Below are 18,773 nucleotides of genomic sequence, written 5' to 3'. Positions count from 1 at the left end.
TGGGCACTGTGGCCTGAGAGCAGCTCGGCTGCCCCCCAGGAATGCCCATGTCTGACCAGTACGTGAAACTGGAAGAGGAGAGGAGACACAAACAGAAACTGGAGAAAGACAAGAAGAAGAAAAAGCAGAAGAAGGAGAAGAGAGGGAAACACCATCGGCACAACTCCCTGCACACGGAGAGCGAGGAGGACATCACGCCCGCCCACCACGTGGACATCATCACCGAGGAGATGCCCGAGGTCAGTGCTGGGCTTGGGGCTGGGCTGCGTTTGTGTGCTGCTCTTGAGACAGTCTGCCCCCAGAACTGTCAGCCACTCCACAGTTTTGCATTCCCAGACCTCTGATTCCTGGCAGAGCTGTTTCAGGAATGACTGAGATGGTCCCAGGCTGCTCTTTTCAAGGGGGAGGAATGATTTTTGTGAATTTTTGTGCACAAGAAAGACAAAAAATATCTCCTGAAGCTATTAAAAAAGTCAAAACCAACCAACCAAACAATGTGCATCCCTGCTCTAAGAGTAGTGCTGTCCAAATAGCATTAATTATGCTCTGCTGCTTCACTTTGACAGTAACTTGCTGTCTAGTCAGCAGCTTTGCAGCTGATGGTAATTACACATGCTAATGATGTCATCTGTGTTTGTTCCTAAAATTTCCTTAATCAGAACCAAGCAGCAGCCATTCAAATGCTGCAGTTTATGAAGAAGGGTTTTCTGTTCTAAATTAATCTTGTAACTTGATGCTGCATTGAAGAGCATTGTTCCCATAAGTGCCTGACTGCAGCTGGCCTGGGCCAGGGTTAACAGGCTCAAAAACATTTAATTTGGGTGATGTAGAGCTTTAGTTTGGGAATTGCTCCCTCAATGATGGTCTCTTTATCTCTCCTGCAGAATGCTCTGCCCAGTGATGAAGATGACAAGGATCCCAACGATCCCTATAAAGCACTTGATATAGATCTGGATAAGTAAGTGACAGTTTGTGTGGGAATTGAGTTGCTAATGAGAACACAGGAGGGCAGGGCTGGGCTGAGCAGGCATGGGGACTTCAGTCCAGAGGGGAAAAGGCTCAAGTCTCTCCCCATGGCTTGGGTGAAACCTCAGGTGATCAACCAGCCTGGGCCCCCACTGCAACATGGGTGACAAAAGCTCAGCTGCTGGATCAGTGAGGGGCTGGGAGGGACAAGGGAGTCCTTTAGTGTGACTGAAGGGAGTCTGGAAGCACAGGCAGTGTCACTGGATCAGGTGTGAGTTCCTCTCAGCTTTTGGGTGTCCCACTGTGTCTCTGCTGTGACCTGTGTTGGCCCTGAGTGTACCCTGTGTCCGTGTGTCCCTCTCAGAAGCTCTGGGAGCCCGTGTGCCCTGTGTTGTGGTCACTGCCCAGTAACACCGTGTCTGTCCCACCCCCTCTGCCCTGGGGGTGTTCAGTGTGGTCCCACTGTTGAAAAATGTTCTGCCATGACTGAGTGAACTGTCATAACTGTGCCCAGTCTGGTCCCCACTCAGCTGCTGGAGCTGTCCCAGTGCCAGCATCCCAAATCCCTGCATCCACATTAGCTCTGGGCTGTTCAGTGCTGCACATGGAGATTGGTTGTTTCTTTAGTTGCTGCTTTACAAAATCATCATGCTAAAAATAATTGTTTTATGGTCCAGGGATGCCTCCTGTAAAGTTTGGAAGACTCTGCACATGGGGGTGTGTATGTGTAGTATCTCTCTACCCCTTGGAAGTCTGTACCCTTCTCTGCAGTTCCCCACTTTGTAGAGCTTTGGCCCCTCACCACCTTGCAAAAAAGGGAAGGAACTGTTTCTGAAAAACTTCCTTTTTTCCTGAGCCCATCATTCCTCTGGGTCTGCAGGTGCCAGTGTACAAAAGGAACTCGGTTTTTGACTGCAGACCCTGTATTTGCATGAGGAGCCTCCCCAGTGCAGGGCACAGAGCAGGGGCTGGGTGCTGTGCTCAGGAGGCATCTCGGGACCATTGCCCTGTTCCATCCATGCCTGCCCATGGCCCGTGGTGGCTCTGCTGTCCTGTCATGGTTCTCATGTCTCTGTCCTCTCTCTCTCTCTCTCTGCTTGCACTGCTCTGTCTGTCACGCTCACATGCAGTCTGGTTTCAGGGAAGCCTTCCAGGTAAGAACATCTTGACCTTTGCCAGGTTGGTTGATTTTGGTGGACACTGTAAATCCTTGCAGGGTGGTGGAACTGCTGAAATCAGTGACCCTCACGTTTGTGTGTGTTTTGTCCCTGGCTCTCAGCACCATCCCTGCTCCTGTAGAGGTGTGTGTGACGCAGCTGAAGGATGAGGCCTCTTGGCTGCTCACACAGGTGGGGCCCATCTTGCCCTTGGAAAGTGAAAAATTAATTGGGTCTGGTCCTTCATGCAGTGCAGGCCAAAAATTTAAGGTATTTGAAGCCGTTAGAAATCTTCCTGAACTGGTGTTTGCTGTGCAAACATGAAAATTAACATTAAATAAAAGCTGAGAAATAGAAAAAGAGGCAAACTGTGAAATTCTTGCTGATTTCTGTAAATGTTTGACAAGACTGAGAGAAACTTGTGGTGTTTTTTTCCCAACTAATGAATTTGGGACACAGTGTAAATGTGATCTACTATTTGTAGCATAACTGTACTACTATATTATTTTGGAAACAGGTGTCTGAAGTTAAATATAACTTAACTTTTAAAATGTGATAGTAGGGTACAAATGCAGAGTGTAAACCTCCAAAGTAAAAATCATTTAGAATAACTCTCAGTTGGAGGGATCTACTCATCAAGAACAACAAACCCCACACCCTTCAAGGGCTGTTTGAGCTGTGCTGACATCCCACTGCTCAGATTTCCACCCTGGTGGAAATGCTGTTTCACATCTTTGCTCTTCCTTGGAGAGGGATTCCATGGAAATAGAGGATAACACCCAGTCAGCCTGCAGGCCTGTAATTAGCACTTTTAAGAGTTAAACAGCAAGACCTTGGCTCTCAGTCCCCTTCAAATTGTTTTCTTCAACTTCTAATCCTCCAGGACAGTGTCTGCAGTTGCATAAATAAACTTCAGGTGCAGAAATATGTGCTGATTTCAGATTTTTTTATGGGGCCCAGCTCTTTAAAAACAAAACACACCTTGTCCTGGACCCCCAGCAGATAATCTGGGCTGGGGGAGGATGTGTGCACCAGGGTGATGGGCTCTCTCTTTTCCAGACCCTTAGCAGACAGTGAGAAGCTGCCAGTGCAGAGACACAGAAACGTCGAGACCCTGAAGTCACCGGACTCAGAAGCTGCCCTGATAGAGAAGAAGAGCAAGAAACCCAAAAAGAAGGAAAAGAAACACAAAGAAAAAGAGAGAGACAAAGGAAAGAAGAAAGAGAAGGAGAAAAAGGTGGTAGAGGAGGAGGAAGAAGAAGAAAAAAAAAAGGTAATTCTCCAAGACTTACATTATTTTAGCAACTGCTGGTTTTTATTGATGTGTTCAGTTTGTTGCTTAGGAACAGTCACACTTGACAGTTCAAACAGCTGAATGCCTTCAACCTTTATTTCCCTAAATTTTTACAGCCATAACAACAGGTATTTAAAGATTTCTGTTAATTAACATTTCCTCAGCCTCCTAAGCCAGCAAAATTCAGCTTCACTGCAAGCTACACAGCAAAGCTGCCAGAGCTCAGCTGGAAGCTGAGTTTACTGGCACTTCGCGTGTTCTTCAAATGGGGAATTCCCTAGAAAAATACCTGGGACTCAGGTTTGTTCTGCATCCTGCCTCCCATTTGCTGCAGGATCTCTCAGACTTGCAGCCTCCTCATTAGGCACCCTGCAGAGATGCACTTCTCTGTGTGCACCCAGTGTTCCTGGGATGCCTGGAGATGGGGGTGAGGGTTCTGGGCAGTCACTGTCACCTGGGTTTGGAGGTGCTCAAAGGCTCAAGTGAAGCTTCTTGAACTGTTTGCTCCTAAAAGTGTTGCAGCATCTGTGCATGAGGAGCTCTGGAGTGCTGCACTTCCATGAAGAATAAAGATTTTAATTTAATTGTTGCAGAGTCACGGAATGAAAAACTGGTTTGTGTTGGAAGGACCTTAAAGCCCACCCAGTGCCACCCCCTACCACGGGCAGGGACACCTTCCACTAGCCCAGGTTGCTCCAAGCCCCGTCCAACCTGACCTTGGACACTTCCAGGGATGGGGCAGCCACAGCTGCTCTGGGAAACCTGTGCCAGGGCCTCCCCACCCTCACAGGGAAGGATTCCTTCCCAATATCCCATCTATCCCTGCCCTCTGGCACTGGGAAGCCATTCCCCTTGTCCTGTCCCTCCATCCCTTGTCCCCAGTCCCTCTCCAGCTCTCCTGGAGCCCATTTAGGTGCTGGAAGGGGCTCTCAGTTCTCCTTGGAGCCTTCTCTCCTCCAGGTGAGCACCCCGAGCCCTCTCAGCCTTTCCTCACAGCAGAGGGGCTCCAGCCCTGGGATCTTTTGGCTTGGTTTTCTTTGTTGCTTTTGGAGGGGATTGGTTGTTTGTTTTAAGAATGGTACCAAAACAGCCATAATGTTTTTTTCTCATGAAATTCAGGGGGAAGACTTGGATTTCTGGCTCTCCACTGCTCCAGCACCTGCTCCTGCACCCCAGGCACAGGTAACCCCTGTCCTACATCTTACCCCTCACAGGAAGCTTCCCTTGTGCTGGTGTCTGAGCTGTGCTGTGTCATCCTGCAGCACAGAGGGGAAATCAGCTCCATCTCCTCAGCTCGTTGCTGGGGAGCAGTGAGACTGTGTCCCCAGTTCACAGACAGTGCAGTGGGAGGTTTCAGGCTCATTCTGCTGTGCAGATCAAGGGATAAAAATAGAAATACGGATGCAGGTGCAGGCTTGGTCAACTTTAATATTGCTGGTGGGGTTTAATATTGTATAGTTTTATGGTTTTATTTCCCAGTGTGAGCTAGACATGAGCAACATTAATAGACATGAGAGACAGTGTGTGAAAGAGAAAATCTCATGAATTTTGATGTGAGATTGTAGAGGATGAAACAGGGAATTGAAGGGGATGGATTCCTTGGAAGAAACCTCTTGCATGGTGTCCTCAGGTGATCATATTTCCTGGATTTCAGAGGCATAAATTGAAGTGCTTGGTCCCATGTGAGCCTAATGTTGTGTTTGAAATAACGGTTGGGGGTGAGTGTCACTGCTGGGACCTCTTTTGGTGTGAGATTGGGTTGTTTCAGCTGCACAGTGTCACAGTCCCTCTGCTCATCTCCTCAGAGCGAGCCTGCACTGGGAGCTGCTGTGGTGGCTGAACCTCAGGAGGTCAAAAAGGAAGAAAGGGAAGAGCGGGATGAGGAGGAGGAGGAGGATGAAGGAAAGGTAAGTGGTTTAAGTTAAGAGGAAATGGCCTCAAATTGCACCGGGGAGGTTAAGATTAGATATTAGGAAACATTTCTTCATGGAAGGGGTTGTAAAGCACTGGCACAGGCTGCCAAGAGTGGAGTCACCATCCCTGGAGTGTTCAAAAAATGTGGATGTGCCACTTGGCGACATGGGTTAGCGGTGACCATGGTGGTGGTGCTGGTTGGTGGTTGGACTTGATGATCTTAAAGGTCTTTTCCAGCTTCACTGCTTCTCCTATGAAGTTGCTGTCACACTTTAACCACATTCTCCCGCTGTCTCAAATTCCAGCAGCGCACAGGAATTGCCAACTCCATCTCTTCAGTGTGATGGTCACCTGCAAATGTTACATCCTTGAGCAGCCCTAAACCCTGAGAGGTTTGGTTGTTCCTTGAGCCAAGGAACGGGTCACAGTTAAAGCTGAGCTGCCAAGCAGTTGGAGAGATTTGGCCTTGTGCTGCTCCCAGGCTGCTTTGGGATAAGGTGTTATCATCCCAGTGAGGAGCAAGGATTTTCTGGGACTCAGCCCTGGATTTAAGGAATGGGAGCTTTGTTTTGGGTTCTGCAGTGAAGGAAAACTTTGCTCAATCCAGAAAGTGCAGAGTGAGAGTGGCCTTGGGAGTGTGGGACAGGGGTCAGGGGGTCATGGCTAGAGATCAAGGGGGCTTTTAAGGGCTTGTTGCAATTTCTTGTTCTTCTCATCAGAAATCCTCCAAGCATAAGAAGAAAAAGCACAAGAAAGAGAAAGAGGAGAAATCCAAGGATAAAAAGAAATCCAAAAAGAAGAGTCACCACAGCGAGGAGGAGCCCCCGGAGTCGGTGCAGAACGGAACACTAGAGGATGAGCCACTACCAGTGAGTAGCTGTGCCCTGGCACAGGGCACCAGCAGAGCTGGGCTGCTGGGGAGGAGGGAGAGGGAGCCCCTTTGCAGAGAAGTTACTTACACTGGGACACTGATTTTTCTCTCTTGTTTTTCAGCCCATGTCCAGTTACCGCCTTCTTGCTGAAAATCCATACATTAAAATGGTGAGTTTTGTTCCAGATGTCTCCTCTTTGTGTTCCCTAAGAACAGAGGGGGTACCCTGGGGATGGTGTGGTGACTTCAGGTGGGCATCATGTAACTGAAGAAGGCAGGAGGCAGAACTATAACAATTTCCATCCCTTTGGGTGTCCCACTTTAGTTTTTAAGTTGATATTTTCCCACCGCATAGCTCGTCACCAGTGTGTGTTCACTACCCTCTAGCTGTACAGATTCCCTCCTTTTGAGCCTTGTTTTATCCTGGTGCTGTGTTCTGCTCCTTGGAGTCTCTGAACCTTTCCTGTGACACTTTTCCCTTCATTTGCAGACCTATGACATCCAAGGAAACCTCCAGAACGACAGTCAAGTGACTGTGTCTGTCATCTTTGAGAACAAAAGCACTAGCTTCCTTAAGAGCATGGAACTAAATGTCCTGGACTCTCTCAACACTAAAATGCTCCGACCAGAAGGATCCTCAGTCCACGATGGGATTCCTGTGCCCTTCCAGCTCCCCCCTGGTAGGCTTTGCACGGGGTTCTTGGACTGTGGCTGGCCCTGCACTGCCCTCCTGTGGGAAGAATGATTTGAACTTCCTGCTGTTTGTCTAAAAAACCTTGTCTCTGCCTGGCTGGCTTTCCACAGTTCCCTGGAGAGGATAAACCTTCTCAGAGCGTGGCTGTGACACGGGTGGTTCTGTGCAGCAAGAGCAAAGCCTTAATTTAGGGCTGGGAGTCCCAGGTGTCCCAGTTCTTTCTCCAGGTGCCTGCAGGCTGACACCCCTTGGACTACACAAACCCAACATTCGTGAGGAGTTTGCTATGAGATTTAAAATCAAACCAAGTTAGAGGTTTATGAACCATTAGAATCCAGTCTGGATTTATTCTGGAGCTGTTTGTCCCACTGTTTCAGTGGCAGAGGCCTCATGCAGTGAAGGTTTGTGGTGAGGATGTGTAAGGAGGGGAGCTGAGCCCTTCAGGAGTGTTGAGACACAGAAATGAAGGACAGTGGCTTTGCACAGAGCACAGTAGAACAGCTGAAGTGCTGAACTTCCTTGGATTTCACTTCCTTCGGCAGAGAGTTCATTTGAATACTGAACCAGCTCACAGAGGGCTCTGGTGGCCTCAGGGTGCATTTTGGTCCCCCATGAAAAGCAGTGGGGTATTTAATTTGGTTTTAATTCTATTCTTGACACAGACTTGTATATTAAAAGGAAAATGTAGAAACATTAGAATTCAAATTAGCTCTGAAAGCTTTATAGTTTCCAGTTATACAAACAGTTTAAATGTGTGCCACTGTGACATGCTCTGCCTAGGCACTTGCTCAATAACCTCTACCAAATGCTGTTTCTGAGAGACCCAAGTGCTGTAACACTGACTCACCACAGGAACTGTGTGTGGAACTCTCTTCCAACTACACAGAAAATTCCAAACTTGGTTCAAAAATAGTCAGCACATAAATGAGTTTATTTTAACCATGACTTAGATCTGGAAGCCATGTTCTGACCTGACTTCTCCCTCTCCTCTCTCCACGCCAGGAATCTCTAATGAAGCCCAGTTTGTGTTTACCCTTCAGAGTATTATTATGGCTCAGAAGTTAAAAGGAACACTGTCCTTTATAGTCAAAGTAAGTGCAGCTCTCACTTGCTTCTGCTTCCTTTGGATCTGTGTCAGGGAGCTGGACCTGGGTGGGAAGTTCTGCTCTGGAGCTTTCTTTAGGCATCGTCTCATCTCTGCTGCACCACCCCTGTGCTGTGAGAGGAGCGTTTGCACAGGACATCTTGTGCAAAGGGTGTCCTCAGTGTCACCCTGGCAGTGTGTGAGCAGGGCAGCCTGGGACAGGGGCCACACTGGCAGCTGGAGAATCCCTGCAGGGATCTGGGAAACATGGAACAGGGGCTGTTCTCATCTCAACCAGGCATCAGCTGGACACTGCTGCCTGCAACAAGGCTGGAGAGCAGTAATGAGGATTAATAGAGCTAATAAGGATGGAGACCCAGAGCAAGAGTGAGGTTATCTGAAGGCATTGTTTGATGAGTATTGACTCGTCTAAGAATATGTGGGGGTTTTGATCTTGTTTAAGTACAATTAATAAAGGAACTGCATGAGCAGCTCAGAGAAGTGAACAGAGACAGTTGTGGCTACTCCTGAGTCAGCCATTATCTCTATTTTGAGGGTTTCTTAAAAATAGCAGGCTAGTCCTATTTTCAGTATCTAAGAATCTGGGAGTACTAATTTGTAATTTTACTCAGGAAATAATGAGCTGTAAAACCACATCCCCAAGTGATAGTTTAAACTCAGTCTGCTCAGTTTATTCCAGCAGAGTGCAGGCAGAACCTGCAGCCAGTTGTGCCTTACCTGTACCAGCCCCACTGCCCAAATCCAAGAGTGGGCTGATGTCTTGGTGGGATGGTTGTTCCCAGACTGATCCTTCAGGCCCAGCTGGGGCATTTCAGAGGGAGCTGAGCCCTGCAGTCCTTGTTGGTGCCTGATAGGTGAGGGTGGTGCCTCCTCTTGCTGCCTCAGGGCTCCCATTCATCTCCTTTCCTCTGACCTGTTGCAGAATGATGAAGGTTCGACCCATGAAAAACTAGATTTCAAATTGCACTTCAGTTGTGCTTCATACTTGATCACCACGCCTTGCTATAGGTAAGTGCTGCCCCCAGGGGGCTGAGCTGGGCTGCAGCTGAGCTGCTCCTGGCCCTGCCTGTCCTGGGGGCTTTGTCCCAGCTCAGTGTCCTGGGTGGTGTTTGATACCTTAGATTGTGTCCAGTGCCTTGTTCCCAGTGGCTGTGAAGAAGGAGCTCTGTGCCCTGTGTGTCAGGGGCAGCTCTGGTTGAGGTCAGGATGCTCCAGAGGAGTCTGGAGTGTGCTTCCCATATTTGCTGCAAACTCTTTTTCCTAGAGCTTGGTTGTACTGAGACTTCTCCATCCTGCCATGTCTCCGTGGGACTAGTGGGACATGTTCCCCTTGCATTTCTGCTGAAGTGTTTCCTTCCCTCCCTGTTTTGCAGTGATGCTTTTGCCAAGCTCCTGGAGTCTGGAGATCTGCACATGAGTTCTATTAAAGTAGATGGAATTAGCATTTCTTTCCAGCATCTACTGGCAAAGATCTGTTTTCATCATCATTTTTCAGGTGAGTGTTCCTGGATGCAGAACCTTCTGCAAAGCTCCATATCCTAAAATCTCTGCTGTGCTTGGCAAGCACGACACTCCATGGCCTCAGCCACCTCAGGAGCAGGTGATGGCCAGATTAAATAAACTTGGGAGATGAGTTTTTTCCAGTTTTTTAATACTCAAAGCAGGCAGTGTTCTTCAAAATGGATTCTCCTTCTGTCCCTGGGGCTTTCCTGCAGCCCAGCGAGGCATGTGACAGGTATCACATGTGTGATCACAGGCTGTGAGTGCTCCCTGGAGGGTGGGTTTGATCTTCAGGGCTTCAGTTCAGTGAGGGAGAGCCCCAGCCATCCAGCTTTGGATTTATTAATTAAAACACAAGGGCGGGCTGAAGCAAAACAACAGGCTGTTTCATCATGCTCTGGTGTTTCCACTAGACATTGCCTCACTGGAAGTATTTCTGGGGAAGAAATCTGCATTCTGAGCAGTGTTTGTGCCACAGAACGTTTGTGCCTTAGGAGACAAATGAGTCACCTCGGTATTGTGAAATGTCCCAGCCAGAAGCCAGGAGGAGCCAGGCACATCTTAACCCCGACTTCCTCCTCCCCTCTGCAGCAGCTCCTGTTCCTCAGGCCAGGCAGAGCAGTGGGAAGCAAGGCTTCTGCTAAAAGTTGTCCCACTGACTGGAATTCCTGTTCCTTTGCAGTTGTGGAACGTGTTGATTCCTGTGCATCCATGTACAGCCGTTCTATCCAGGGCCATCACGTCTGCCTACTGGTAAAAAAGGTGAGAGAAGCCAAATCTGCAGCTTCCACTGCCTCTTCCCTGAGCTTGGGAACAAAATCATCCCAGCATGGAAGAGGAGCTGATGGATTTTTTTCCTTTTTCTTTTTTCCTTTCCAAGGGAGAGAACTCAGTATCCATAGATGGGAAATGTAACGATTCCACCCTGCTTAGCAACTTGTTGGACGAGATGAAAGAGACATTGTCCAAGTGCTGAATCTTCCCTCTCCCATATTCCAAGGACAAGGAACACAGCCTTTGTGTAAAGCCGGGCAGACCCAAGTGTTAAGTTGCTCCCTCGTACGCATGTTCTACCCTGAGGCACGTGCTTTCCCTTCCCTCCACCCTCGGTTGCAGTTTAGACATTTTCAGGCTGTATGTGACCTTTTTATTTCACAACTTTTTACAAACCATGGTGTTAACCCTTTCTAGCCCAAAGAGATCCTGGTGACATGACTGGAGGAGGGAGGGGAGGGAGGGAGGGGAGGGCACTATTTATTCAGCAGCTCATGATGATCCCATGACCTTCCATCTGCGTGGGACGAGGGATGAGCAGGACTTTATCACCAGTGGCACAGTCTGTTGCTTGTGCTCATGCCAGGGAAGGTTGACTGAATCCTTAGCCATGGAATATTCAGGGCTGCTGTAGTTGATGTATATTTCTAGCAGAGGCTGGTGCTGGACCTGAAGGCCTCTTTTTTGTTTTGTTTTTATATATATATATATATGATTTATTATTATTATTATCTCAAGATCTATTATGATCAGCATATAAACATCCTCCATCTCCTTGAGCTAATCCAAAGGAGCCCTGTGAGAACTGGGATGTTTGAGTTTGTCTATAGTAGTTGCCTTGAGCCTTAACCTTCTTTTAGTGACAGCTGGAAGAGTCGGGAGCGGGAGCCTGAGACGGGCTGGAGTGTTGCTGTTTGGTCTCCGCTCCCGGGCCTGCCCCACACACAGAGTCTGTCAGGCCTGTCCCCTCTCAGCTGGCTCTGCTGATGTGTTTGATGAGTCCACTTCGATTTCACATTCCTGAACAGTGAAGCTGTAGCAAGAAACTGGAACTCCAAAGGGGTCTGTTCCTGTGCTTTTATCCTTCTGCTCCCTGGCCGAGGTTCACCACGGCCAGGTCAGAGAAACCCCTCATGCTCAGCGTGCAGGTACAGCCCTGTCCTCCCCCTGGGCTCTGCAGCCAGCTGTCCCAGCATCCCCACAGTGTCCCCACAGTGTCCCCACAGTGTCCCCACAGTGTCCCCCGGTCCTGTCCTCCCACCAGGGGGAGCAGATTTGGCAGAGCCCTCCCTGCCCCGGGGCAGGAGAGAGGGATGGGTTGGGAGCCCCCTCCCAGAGAGGATGCAGGAAGGAGGGGGGATGAGGAGCTGCTCTCCCTGCTGGGATGCAGGAGGGGATGGAGGTGAGTGAGGATCCCCTCTCCCTGCCTTGGGTGCAGGAGGGAAGGGAGTTGATTGGGATCCCCTCTCGAGGTGCAGGATGGGGTGGGGGTTGATTGGGATCCCCTCTCCCAGTGCATAATGGGGGGTGGTGATTGGGATCCCCTCTCGAGGTGCAGGATGGGGTGGGGGTTGATTGGGATCCCCTCTCCAGGTGCAGGATGGGGTGGGGGTTGATTGGGATCCCCTCTCCAGGTGCAGGATGGGGGGGGTGAGGAGCTGCAGATTTGGGTCTGCAGCAGGTTGCTTTAGAGGGGAGAAGGAGGGTCTGAAGTAAAGCCCATTCTGCACCATTGAAATCTTATGGAATCACCACTGGAAAGGGATGTCACTGTCCTTCCAGGGTGCTCAGCTGATGTCCTTCTCCAACATCCCTTGCTTTCCATTTATTTTTTCCCTGTTTTTTCCCTCACTGTTCCACAGCCAGCAAACAGAACTCCTGGAACGGTTTTGTTCAAGGCACAGCTGGGGAGGGGTTTGCTCTCCAGGAAGGTGCCCAGGGCAGAGCTGGGTGGGTCTGCACATCTCCAGCACCACCACCACTCCTAAAAACCCAAAACCTCACGCAGGGAGCAGGATGAGGTGTTGATCTTATCCCTTGGGTGATGTCCTGTGCTTTACACATGTCTTGTGCTCTTCACACTCTTCCCCCAGGAGGGATTTTGGCCGAGGCTCTGCTCTGGTGCTCGGGGTTCGTGGCCAGGCCCAGCTCTGGGTCTGACTGTGCTGCCTGGGCCGTGGAGGGTTTGGTTTTGGTCAGCCTCCCTTGGTTAGCCAGTTGTGTATTAGAAACTGAACATATTAAAATTGTCTTAAAGGATAATGTTCCTCAATTAGTGGCTCTTTTGGTTTGTTTTTGTTTTTTTTTTTAAATCCATGGATGAAAACTGTCACTTTAGCATGTAGAGTCTCTTACAGAATCCTGTGCAGTGATTCTAGAATTTTGAAACTGTATGATGTGTTACATTCACAAATTTATTTGCTATCAACATTCCCATAAAAAAGAAAAAAAAAGATAAAGAAAACAACATACCACAAGCTGCTGTAATGATTTTGTGTCAAGATGATCCAATAAACTTTCAAAACAAAGTTAAATTTTTTGGCTTTGTAAGTGGTCCTTCTATAAGACCCTTCCAGTTTGGATGGACCCAAAACCAGGATGTGGATTTGCCCCAGCACTGAATGCAGGAGGGGATGGAGGTGAGTGAGGATCCCCTCTCCCTGCCTTGGGTGCAGGGTTAGGGTTAGGTTTAGGGTTAGGGAGCTCCCTAAAGCTCCTTGCTTTCCAAAAGGAGATGAGGAATCCCTACCACCAGCCCTTTGGAAGGCCCTGTCACTAATGTGAAATTACAGGAAAAAATAATTCAGACAATCTCAGTTAAAGCTGCATTAATTGTTCTGGTTTTTGGATCGTGGCAGCAGCTAAAATCCAATATTTGGGAAAATGGGAGCTCTGCTCTTAATGAGGTCAGAAATGGGCTCCTTCTGTCTCTTCCCCTTGGCCCCAGTGACATTGGTGACATTGAGATGAGGGTTAGGGCCCTGTCCTGCCACAGCAGGAATGAGGCCTTGGCTTTGCTGGTGCTCCAGATGTTTCCAGTCCAACCAGAACCTGGGAGAACCATCCTGGGAGAAATTCCCTGGGGCTGAGTCAGGAGCCACCAGCTCTGCCCCCACAGAGCCCAGGGACTTGCTGTTCCTGGCAGAGGAGGGATCCAGGTCCTCTGCTCCAGTGTCCTGGGACAGATCCATGGCTGGGGGGCTGCAGGGAGGGGGCAGAGTGGGGCCCAGGTTCTGCTCTGGGATGTTGAGCAATAGGACAAGAGGAACGGGCAGGAACTGCAGCACAGGAAATTCCACCTGGACATGGGAAGAACTTTGCTCCGCAGGTGCCCAAGCGCTGGCACAGGCTGCTCAGGGAAGTGGTGGAGCCTCGCTCAATGGAGCCATTCCAGAGCCACCTGGACACAATCCTGAGTGCTCAGGGAGGGAGGCTGGGCCAGGTGAGATCCAGTGCTCCCTTCCACCCTCAATTCCATGATCCTGTGCCCTGGACCAGGCTGGAGCTGGCAGTGCCCCTGGCACACAGGCTCTGGACATGGCATCATCTGTGCCAGGGAGGAATCCAGGCAGGGAGGCCCCGGGGCTGGAGCAGGAGTGGGATCAGCTGCTCTGCAGGAGCATCCAAGCTGCTGGATGAGGCTGTGCCAGCTGGGAACAGGGGAGAGCTGGAGCTTCACCCCAGGGGCTGTGGCACAGCTGGGCTGGGAGGGGGTGAACTGGGCTCTGGGGAGGTCACAGGGCACCTGAGATCTCCAGACTCCAGTGGTGGTGTCAAAGGCCTTGGAAAAACCCTTGGGATGCAGGATCGGGGGAGGGGAGGGAGCTCTGCGGGGTGTGGGGAACAGCTCAGCTTTTGTCACCTCCTGTTTTGGGGCTTCCCAGGGATTTCCCACTGGAGTTTGACCACCCTGGTCCTGACGTGGGTGAGAAATTCCCTTTGAACCACCCCTGGTTCTGCTCCTTCTCTTTTTTATGACCCCAAAGTCCAGGGCTGGGGCCTTCCCAACCTTCTTTTAATTTTTCCTTTGGATTTCGGAGTGTTTGGGCCTTTTCCAGGGCTCGTCGTGTCCTGACCCCCCACCCTGGGCTCTGTCCCAGCTCCACCGATTTCCGTGGATCGTTTAATCCCAGGGAAGGGCTCGGTGGGACACCAGGGGGGCCTGAATATCCCTGGGCTGTCCCTGCTCCCAAAAAACCACAAATAATGAATAAAGGGGAATAAAAGAGAATAAATAGAGCAGAATAAAAGGATAGAAATAAGCAGAATGGAATAAAATTAAAAAATAATAAAAAGAAGAAAATAATACATATATTAATAGAAGAAAATAAAATAGAATAAGGGAAATGAAATAGAGGAAAGGGAAATAAGTTGAATGGAATAAAAGGAAAAATAAAAAAAGAAGAAAAAATAAATAGGAAAAAAAGGAAATAAATAAAATAGAATAAAATAAATAGAATTGAATAAAAGAAAAAATAAAAAGAAGAAAATAATACATATATTAATAGAAGAAAAAGAAATAAAATAGAATAAGGTAAATAAAATAGAAGATAAGGAAATAAAGATAATGAAATAAAAGGAAAAATAAACAATAAAATAATAAATAAAATAGAATAAAGTAAATATATTTGAATAAGAGAAAAAAATAATAAAAATAAGTAATAAATATATAAACAGAATAAAAGGAAATAAAGTAGATAAAATAGGAGAAAAGGAAATAAATCGAATGGAATAAAAGGAAAAAATAAATAAAAGAATAAAATAAAGTAAATTAAAATAAAACAAAACAAAATAAAATAACAAGAAAAAGAAATAAAGAAAATATAATGGAAAACAAAACCAACTAGAAACGAAAACAAAAATAGAATAAAAGAGACAAAATAAATAGAAAATAAAGTAAGACAGAATAAAATAAAATAGATAAATAAGATCAAATACAATCAAATAAAATAGAATGAAGTTAAATAACATATTGGACTAGAAAACAAATAAAAATAAAATATTGGAATAGAATAAAAGAAGACAGAGTAAAATAAACCGGAGTAATTGTTGTAAAATCCAATAAACCAGGACCTGTCTGCCCGCTCCGCCGTGGCTCTGCCCCGCCCCCCGCGCTCCCTCCCCCCGGGCGCGGCCCCTTTAAGAGGAAATAGCTCCGGCCGCGGGCGGAGCGCGAGGCGCGAGGGCGGCGGGAGCGCTGCGGCCCGAGCGGGGGGTGCTGCGGCCCAGCCCGTGTGCGTCCGCCAGAGCCGGCCCGCGGCGGGAGAGGTGCGGGGACAGCGGGGCGGGGGCGCTGAGGGGACCGGGGGGGGCTGTGCAGGGGGGCTGAGTGCTCTCGGAGGGCTCTGTGAAGGAGCGCAGGGGGACCGGGGAGGTTTGAGGCGTCTGGGGGGAAGCACAAGGGGGTTTGGGGGTTCTGAGGGGTCTGGGAGGGAGCACAGAGGGTCTGAGGGGAGCGGGGGCTCTGTGGGGTCTCTGAGGGAGCACAGCGGGGCTGGAGGGTCTGAGGGGTCTGGGAGGAAGCACAGTGAGGGGAGCGAGAGAGTCTCTGAGGGAGTAGAACGGGGCTGTGGAGTCTGAGGGCTCTGTGAGGGAGCACTGGGAGACCTGAGGGGAGCAGCGGGGGTCTGGAGGGGTCTCTGAGGGAACACCGGGGCCCTGCTGGAGGGGCCTCTCTGGGAAGGGGCCCTGGAGGGGCCCGGGGCGGTCCCCGCCTCCCCCGGCCCAGCCCGCGAGTCCCCCCGGCCGGGCCGGGCCCCCCTCGGCCTCGGCGGGACGGGACGAGCGACCTGTGGAGCCGCGGCCGCCGCAACCGCGCGCTGGTCTTTAATTATTTGCGTTAATTATTTGTGTTTCCCTGGGCGGGAGGCGATGGCGAGCGAGGGGCCGGAGCCCTCTCGGAGCCCCCCGGGCAGGGCATGGGTGGATCACGGTATGGATTAGGGTGTGGATCTGCCTGTCCTGGAGGAGAAACCCCTTGGATGTGACGCTGCAGGGACATCCCCGAGCAGAGCCCTGGCTGGGGTCGGGTGGGGGGTTCACCTGCTGCGGGATTCATGAGCAACCCAAAAATTCATAATGAGGAAAAAACGAACATCACAGAGAGCAAAGGGTTTGCTGGCACAACCCTGAAGTTACAGTCTGTAACTTCCTATTTTATCCCCCCTCTTCCCCCTTGACCTCCTGCAGCCCAGCTAATGCCTGTTTCTGTTGTAGGCAGAGGCTTAGCCCTGAAGTTTAAACTCCTTAAGCTCTGAACTGCTCAGGGAATGAAGAATTTTCCACTTTTTTTCAGATTGTGGTGAGCCACAGCTCAGCTGTCAGGAGGGAGAGCTCATGAGGAGAACTTGAAAGCAAACTCTTGCTCTGCTTCTGTCTCTTGCTGTGGGCTCAGAAATGGTGATCTTACAGAGCTGCCTCTGCTCTGATCTGCAGTACAGAGATCTCAGCTCCTCCAAAGAAACCTGTGTGAGAGGGACAGGCAAGAGGAAAGGGCAGGAAGTTCTCCAGAGGGAGAAGAAAGGGGATCTGAAGTTGTCCAGTATGGATGTTTAGGAAAACCATCTCTGTCAGGGGCCCTGCTGCCAGTGAAAGGCAGGATTCCCTTCTCCAGATGCTTGGAGCTGCAGAGTGGCCATACTTTCTCAATTTCCATCCTTTTTTTTTGGTTTAAAACCCATTTTCTGGTCTGGGAATCTTCTGCCAAGCCACAGGGCAGGGAGGGATCTTTTCTGGGAGATGTGAAACTTCCCCAGCCACCTGTTTATGGCAGTCCCCAGGGCTTTGTCCTTGCACTCTGCTTCCTCTCCCAGCTTTGGGCTCGCACCCAGCTCCCTGTTTGCCTGTTGCTGATCCCTGGACTGTGTATTCCATGTTTCATCTTCACTTTCTGTCTTAGTCACCTGTGTGAATCTGGGGAGGAGGGTGAGCTCACACTCTTAAATCCCCAGAAAGGGAAGAGAGGGGCACTGGGAGTTGTTGGTGTGGTGGCAAAAGCTGGAGCTGTTGGTTGACACGGAGGAGCTGAGTGCAGGTGCTGAGCAGGGAGCTGGTTCCCTGTGCCTGGCTCACCTGGAGCTCCTGGGTGCTCTGTGGGACACGTGGGGTTGTGCAGTGAACTGGGCCTTTATCAGACATGGCTGAGGCTTGGGGAGCTTGGAGTGTACTCAGCATCCTGGGCAAAGTTCTTCCTGACTCCAGCAGCCTCTGGAACTCTTTGCCAGCTGCTTCCTTGTCCACATCTAACGTGACCCTTCCACTGATGGGATGGGAAGTACCACCTGCACTAGAATGGGGTGATTTAGTCCCATTTTGGAGGTCAGACTGGCCTGGTCTGTGCCATTCTTGGTCACTCCTTCTCTGGAAGGACTGGGGATCTCCATGGCTACAGTGCACAGAAGGAAAATGTCCCTTGTGAGCAGTGGAAGTGTCTGGGGTCAGAGCAGAGAGGCTGCAAAACCTTCCCACAGTGTTCAGGTCTGAATTGCCTTCAACTTCTGAGTTTTAATGTCTTGTGAGGCAGGGAGGTATTCTGTGATTCTTGAGCCACAAATGCTGCTGTAAGTGGCTCCAGAACCAGCTTTGCTGGAGGTTTAGCAGCTTATCTTTAGGAATACGTAATATCCAGCTAATGCTGTCAGTGAAGAGTGCACCTTAGGCTGTGCCTTTATCCTGCTTTTTCCAGGTGCCCCTGGGAGGCAGAGTTATCCCTGAGGCCTGGTGTGCTCTGCTGCCTGCTCCCCTCTGGAGCTGGAGCTGTGCTGGAAGTGCTGCTCTGCTCCTGGTGGATTTGGGGGGATTGTTGATCTGAGTACCTGAAGCAGGAGGGAGGACAGAGGCAGTGAAGGCCAGAAAAACCCAGCAAAGCAACACTTTGCCAGAGCAAAAAATCCCTCACCCAGTGACAGCTCTGACTTCCTGCAGAAGGCCTGGCTGAGCTCCAGGGGCTGTTGTTGTTGAGTCAGTGTGAGTCGAGGCAGCCGTGGGGACGCTCCGGGTGCTCCTGTGTGTGCTCTGTGCTGATTGCAGGGCAGCCCCTGGGACAGAGGGTGAGCCAGAGACATCCCAAATGTGGTGTAGGTGGAAGCTGGTCCCATGGCTGCAGTGGAAGGCACTGTGACTCTTTTTTGCAGGCCTCTCTTGGGGCTGCCTTTGCCTCCTTCTCCTTCCTCTCACTGTGGCAGGAGGTCCTGTGATGTGGTCGGTGTTGAGGTGATCTCCAGCTCCACATCCGTGGGCTCGTTCCATGCCTGGAGCTGTGCTGATGTGTTGGGTTACTGCTGTATCCCAAGGGGAAGAGAGGCCTCGTGGGCCTCATCTCAGGGAGGAACAATCCCGCTGTTCATCCAAACGCGTGACATTGGTGTGGGGAAAGGGAGTGTTTGTCCGTGGGATTATGCATGATCTGGGAAAGACTGGCTGTGTGGCCAGCTCATGCTCCAGCTCAGCCCTGGGGAGATCCCACACTCCCTGGGACCCCAGGGGGAGATCCCACACTC

At 49.9% G+C, this 18,773-nt stretch overlaps 2 protein-coding genes across 2 annotated transcripts in view; both read left to right on the top strand.

Moving 5' to 3' along the window:
- The window catches only part of AP3D1 (adaptor related protein complex 3 subunit delta 1), a 41,547-nt gene extending 29,784 nt beyond the window's left edge, over nucleotides 1–11,763 (top strand). The window contains exons 20-32 of the mRNA XM_027668297.1: nucleotides 40–239; nucleotides 885–958; nucleotides 3,183–3,396; nucleotides 4,537–4,599; nucleotides 5,223–5,324; nucleotides 6,051–6,200; nucleotides 6,325–6,372; nucleotides 6,693–6,882; nucleotides 7,899–7,987; nucleotides 8,924–9,009; nucleotides 9,375–9,496; nucleotides 10,184–10,263; nucleotides 10,382–11,763. Coding sequence (XP_027524098.1) covers nucleotides 40–239; nucleotides 885–958; nucleotides 3,183–3,396; nucleotides 4,537–4,599; nucleotides 5,223–5,324; nucleotides 6,051–6,200; nucleotides 6,325–6,372; nucleotides 6,693–6,882; nucleotides 7,899–7,987; nucleotides 8,924–9,009; nucleotides 9,375–9,496; nucleotides 10,184–10,263; nucleotides 10,382–10,477 — 1,514 coding nt within the window. The 3' untranslated portion in view covers nucleotides 10,478–11,763. The remainder of the gene's footprint in view (nucleotides 1–39; nucleotides 240–884; nucleotides 959–3,182; nucleotides 3,397–4,536; nucleotides 4,600–5,222; nucleotides 5,325–6,050; nucleotides 6,201–6,324; nucleotides 6,373–6,692; nucleotides 6,883–7,898; nucleotides 7,988–8,923; nucleotides 9,010–9,374; nucleotides 9,497–10,183; nucleotides 10,264–10,381) is intronic.
- A 3,696-nt stretch (nucleotides 11,764–15,459) lies between these two features.
- The window catches only part of MOB3A (MOB kinase activator 3A), a 14,009-nt gene continuing 10,695 nt past the window's right edge, over nucleotides 15,460–18,773 (top strand). Inside the window, exon 1 of the mRNA XM_027668318.1 lies at nucleotides 15,460–15,543. The gene's annotated coding sequence lies outside the window, so the exon portion shown is untranslated. The remainder of the gene's footprint in view (nucleotides 15,544–18,773) is intronic.

This window comes from Corapipo altera, unplaced genomic scaffold, assembly GCF_003945725.1.
Source record: "Corapipo altera isolate COAL_440 unplaced genomic scaffold, ASM394572v1 138, whole genome shotgun sequence".
Taxonomy (NCBI): Eukaryota; Metazoa; Chordata; class Aves; order Passeriformes; family Pipridae; genus Corapipo; species Corapipo altera.
This window is presented reverse-complemented; position numbering and strand designations above follow the sequence as displayed.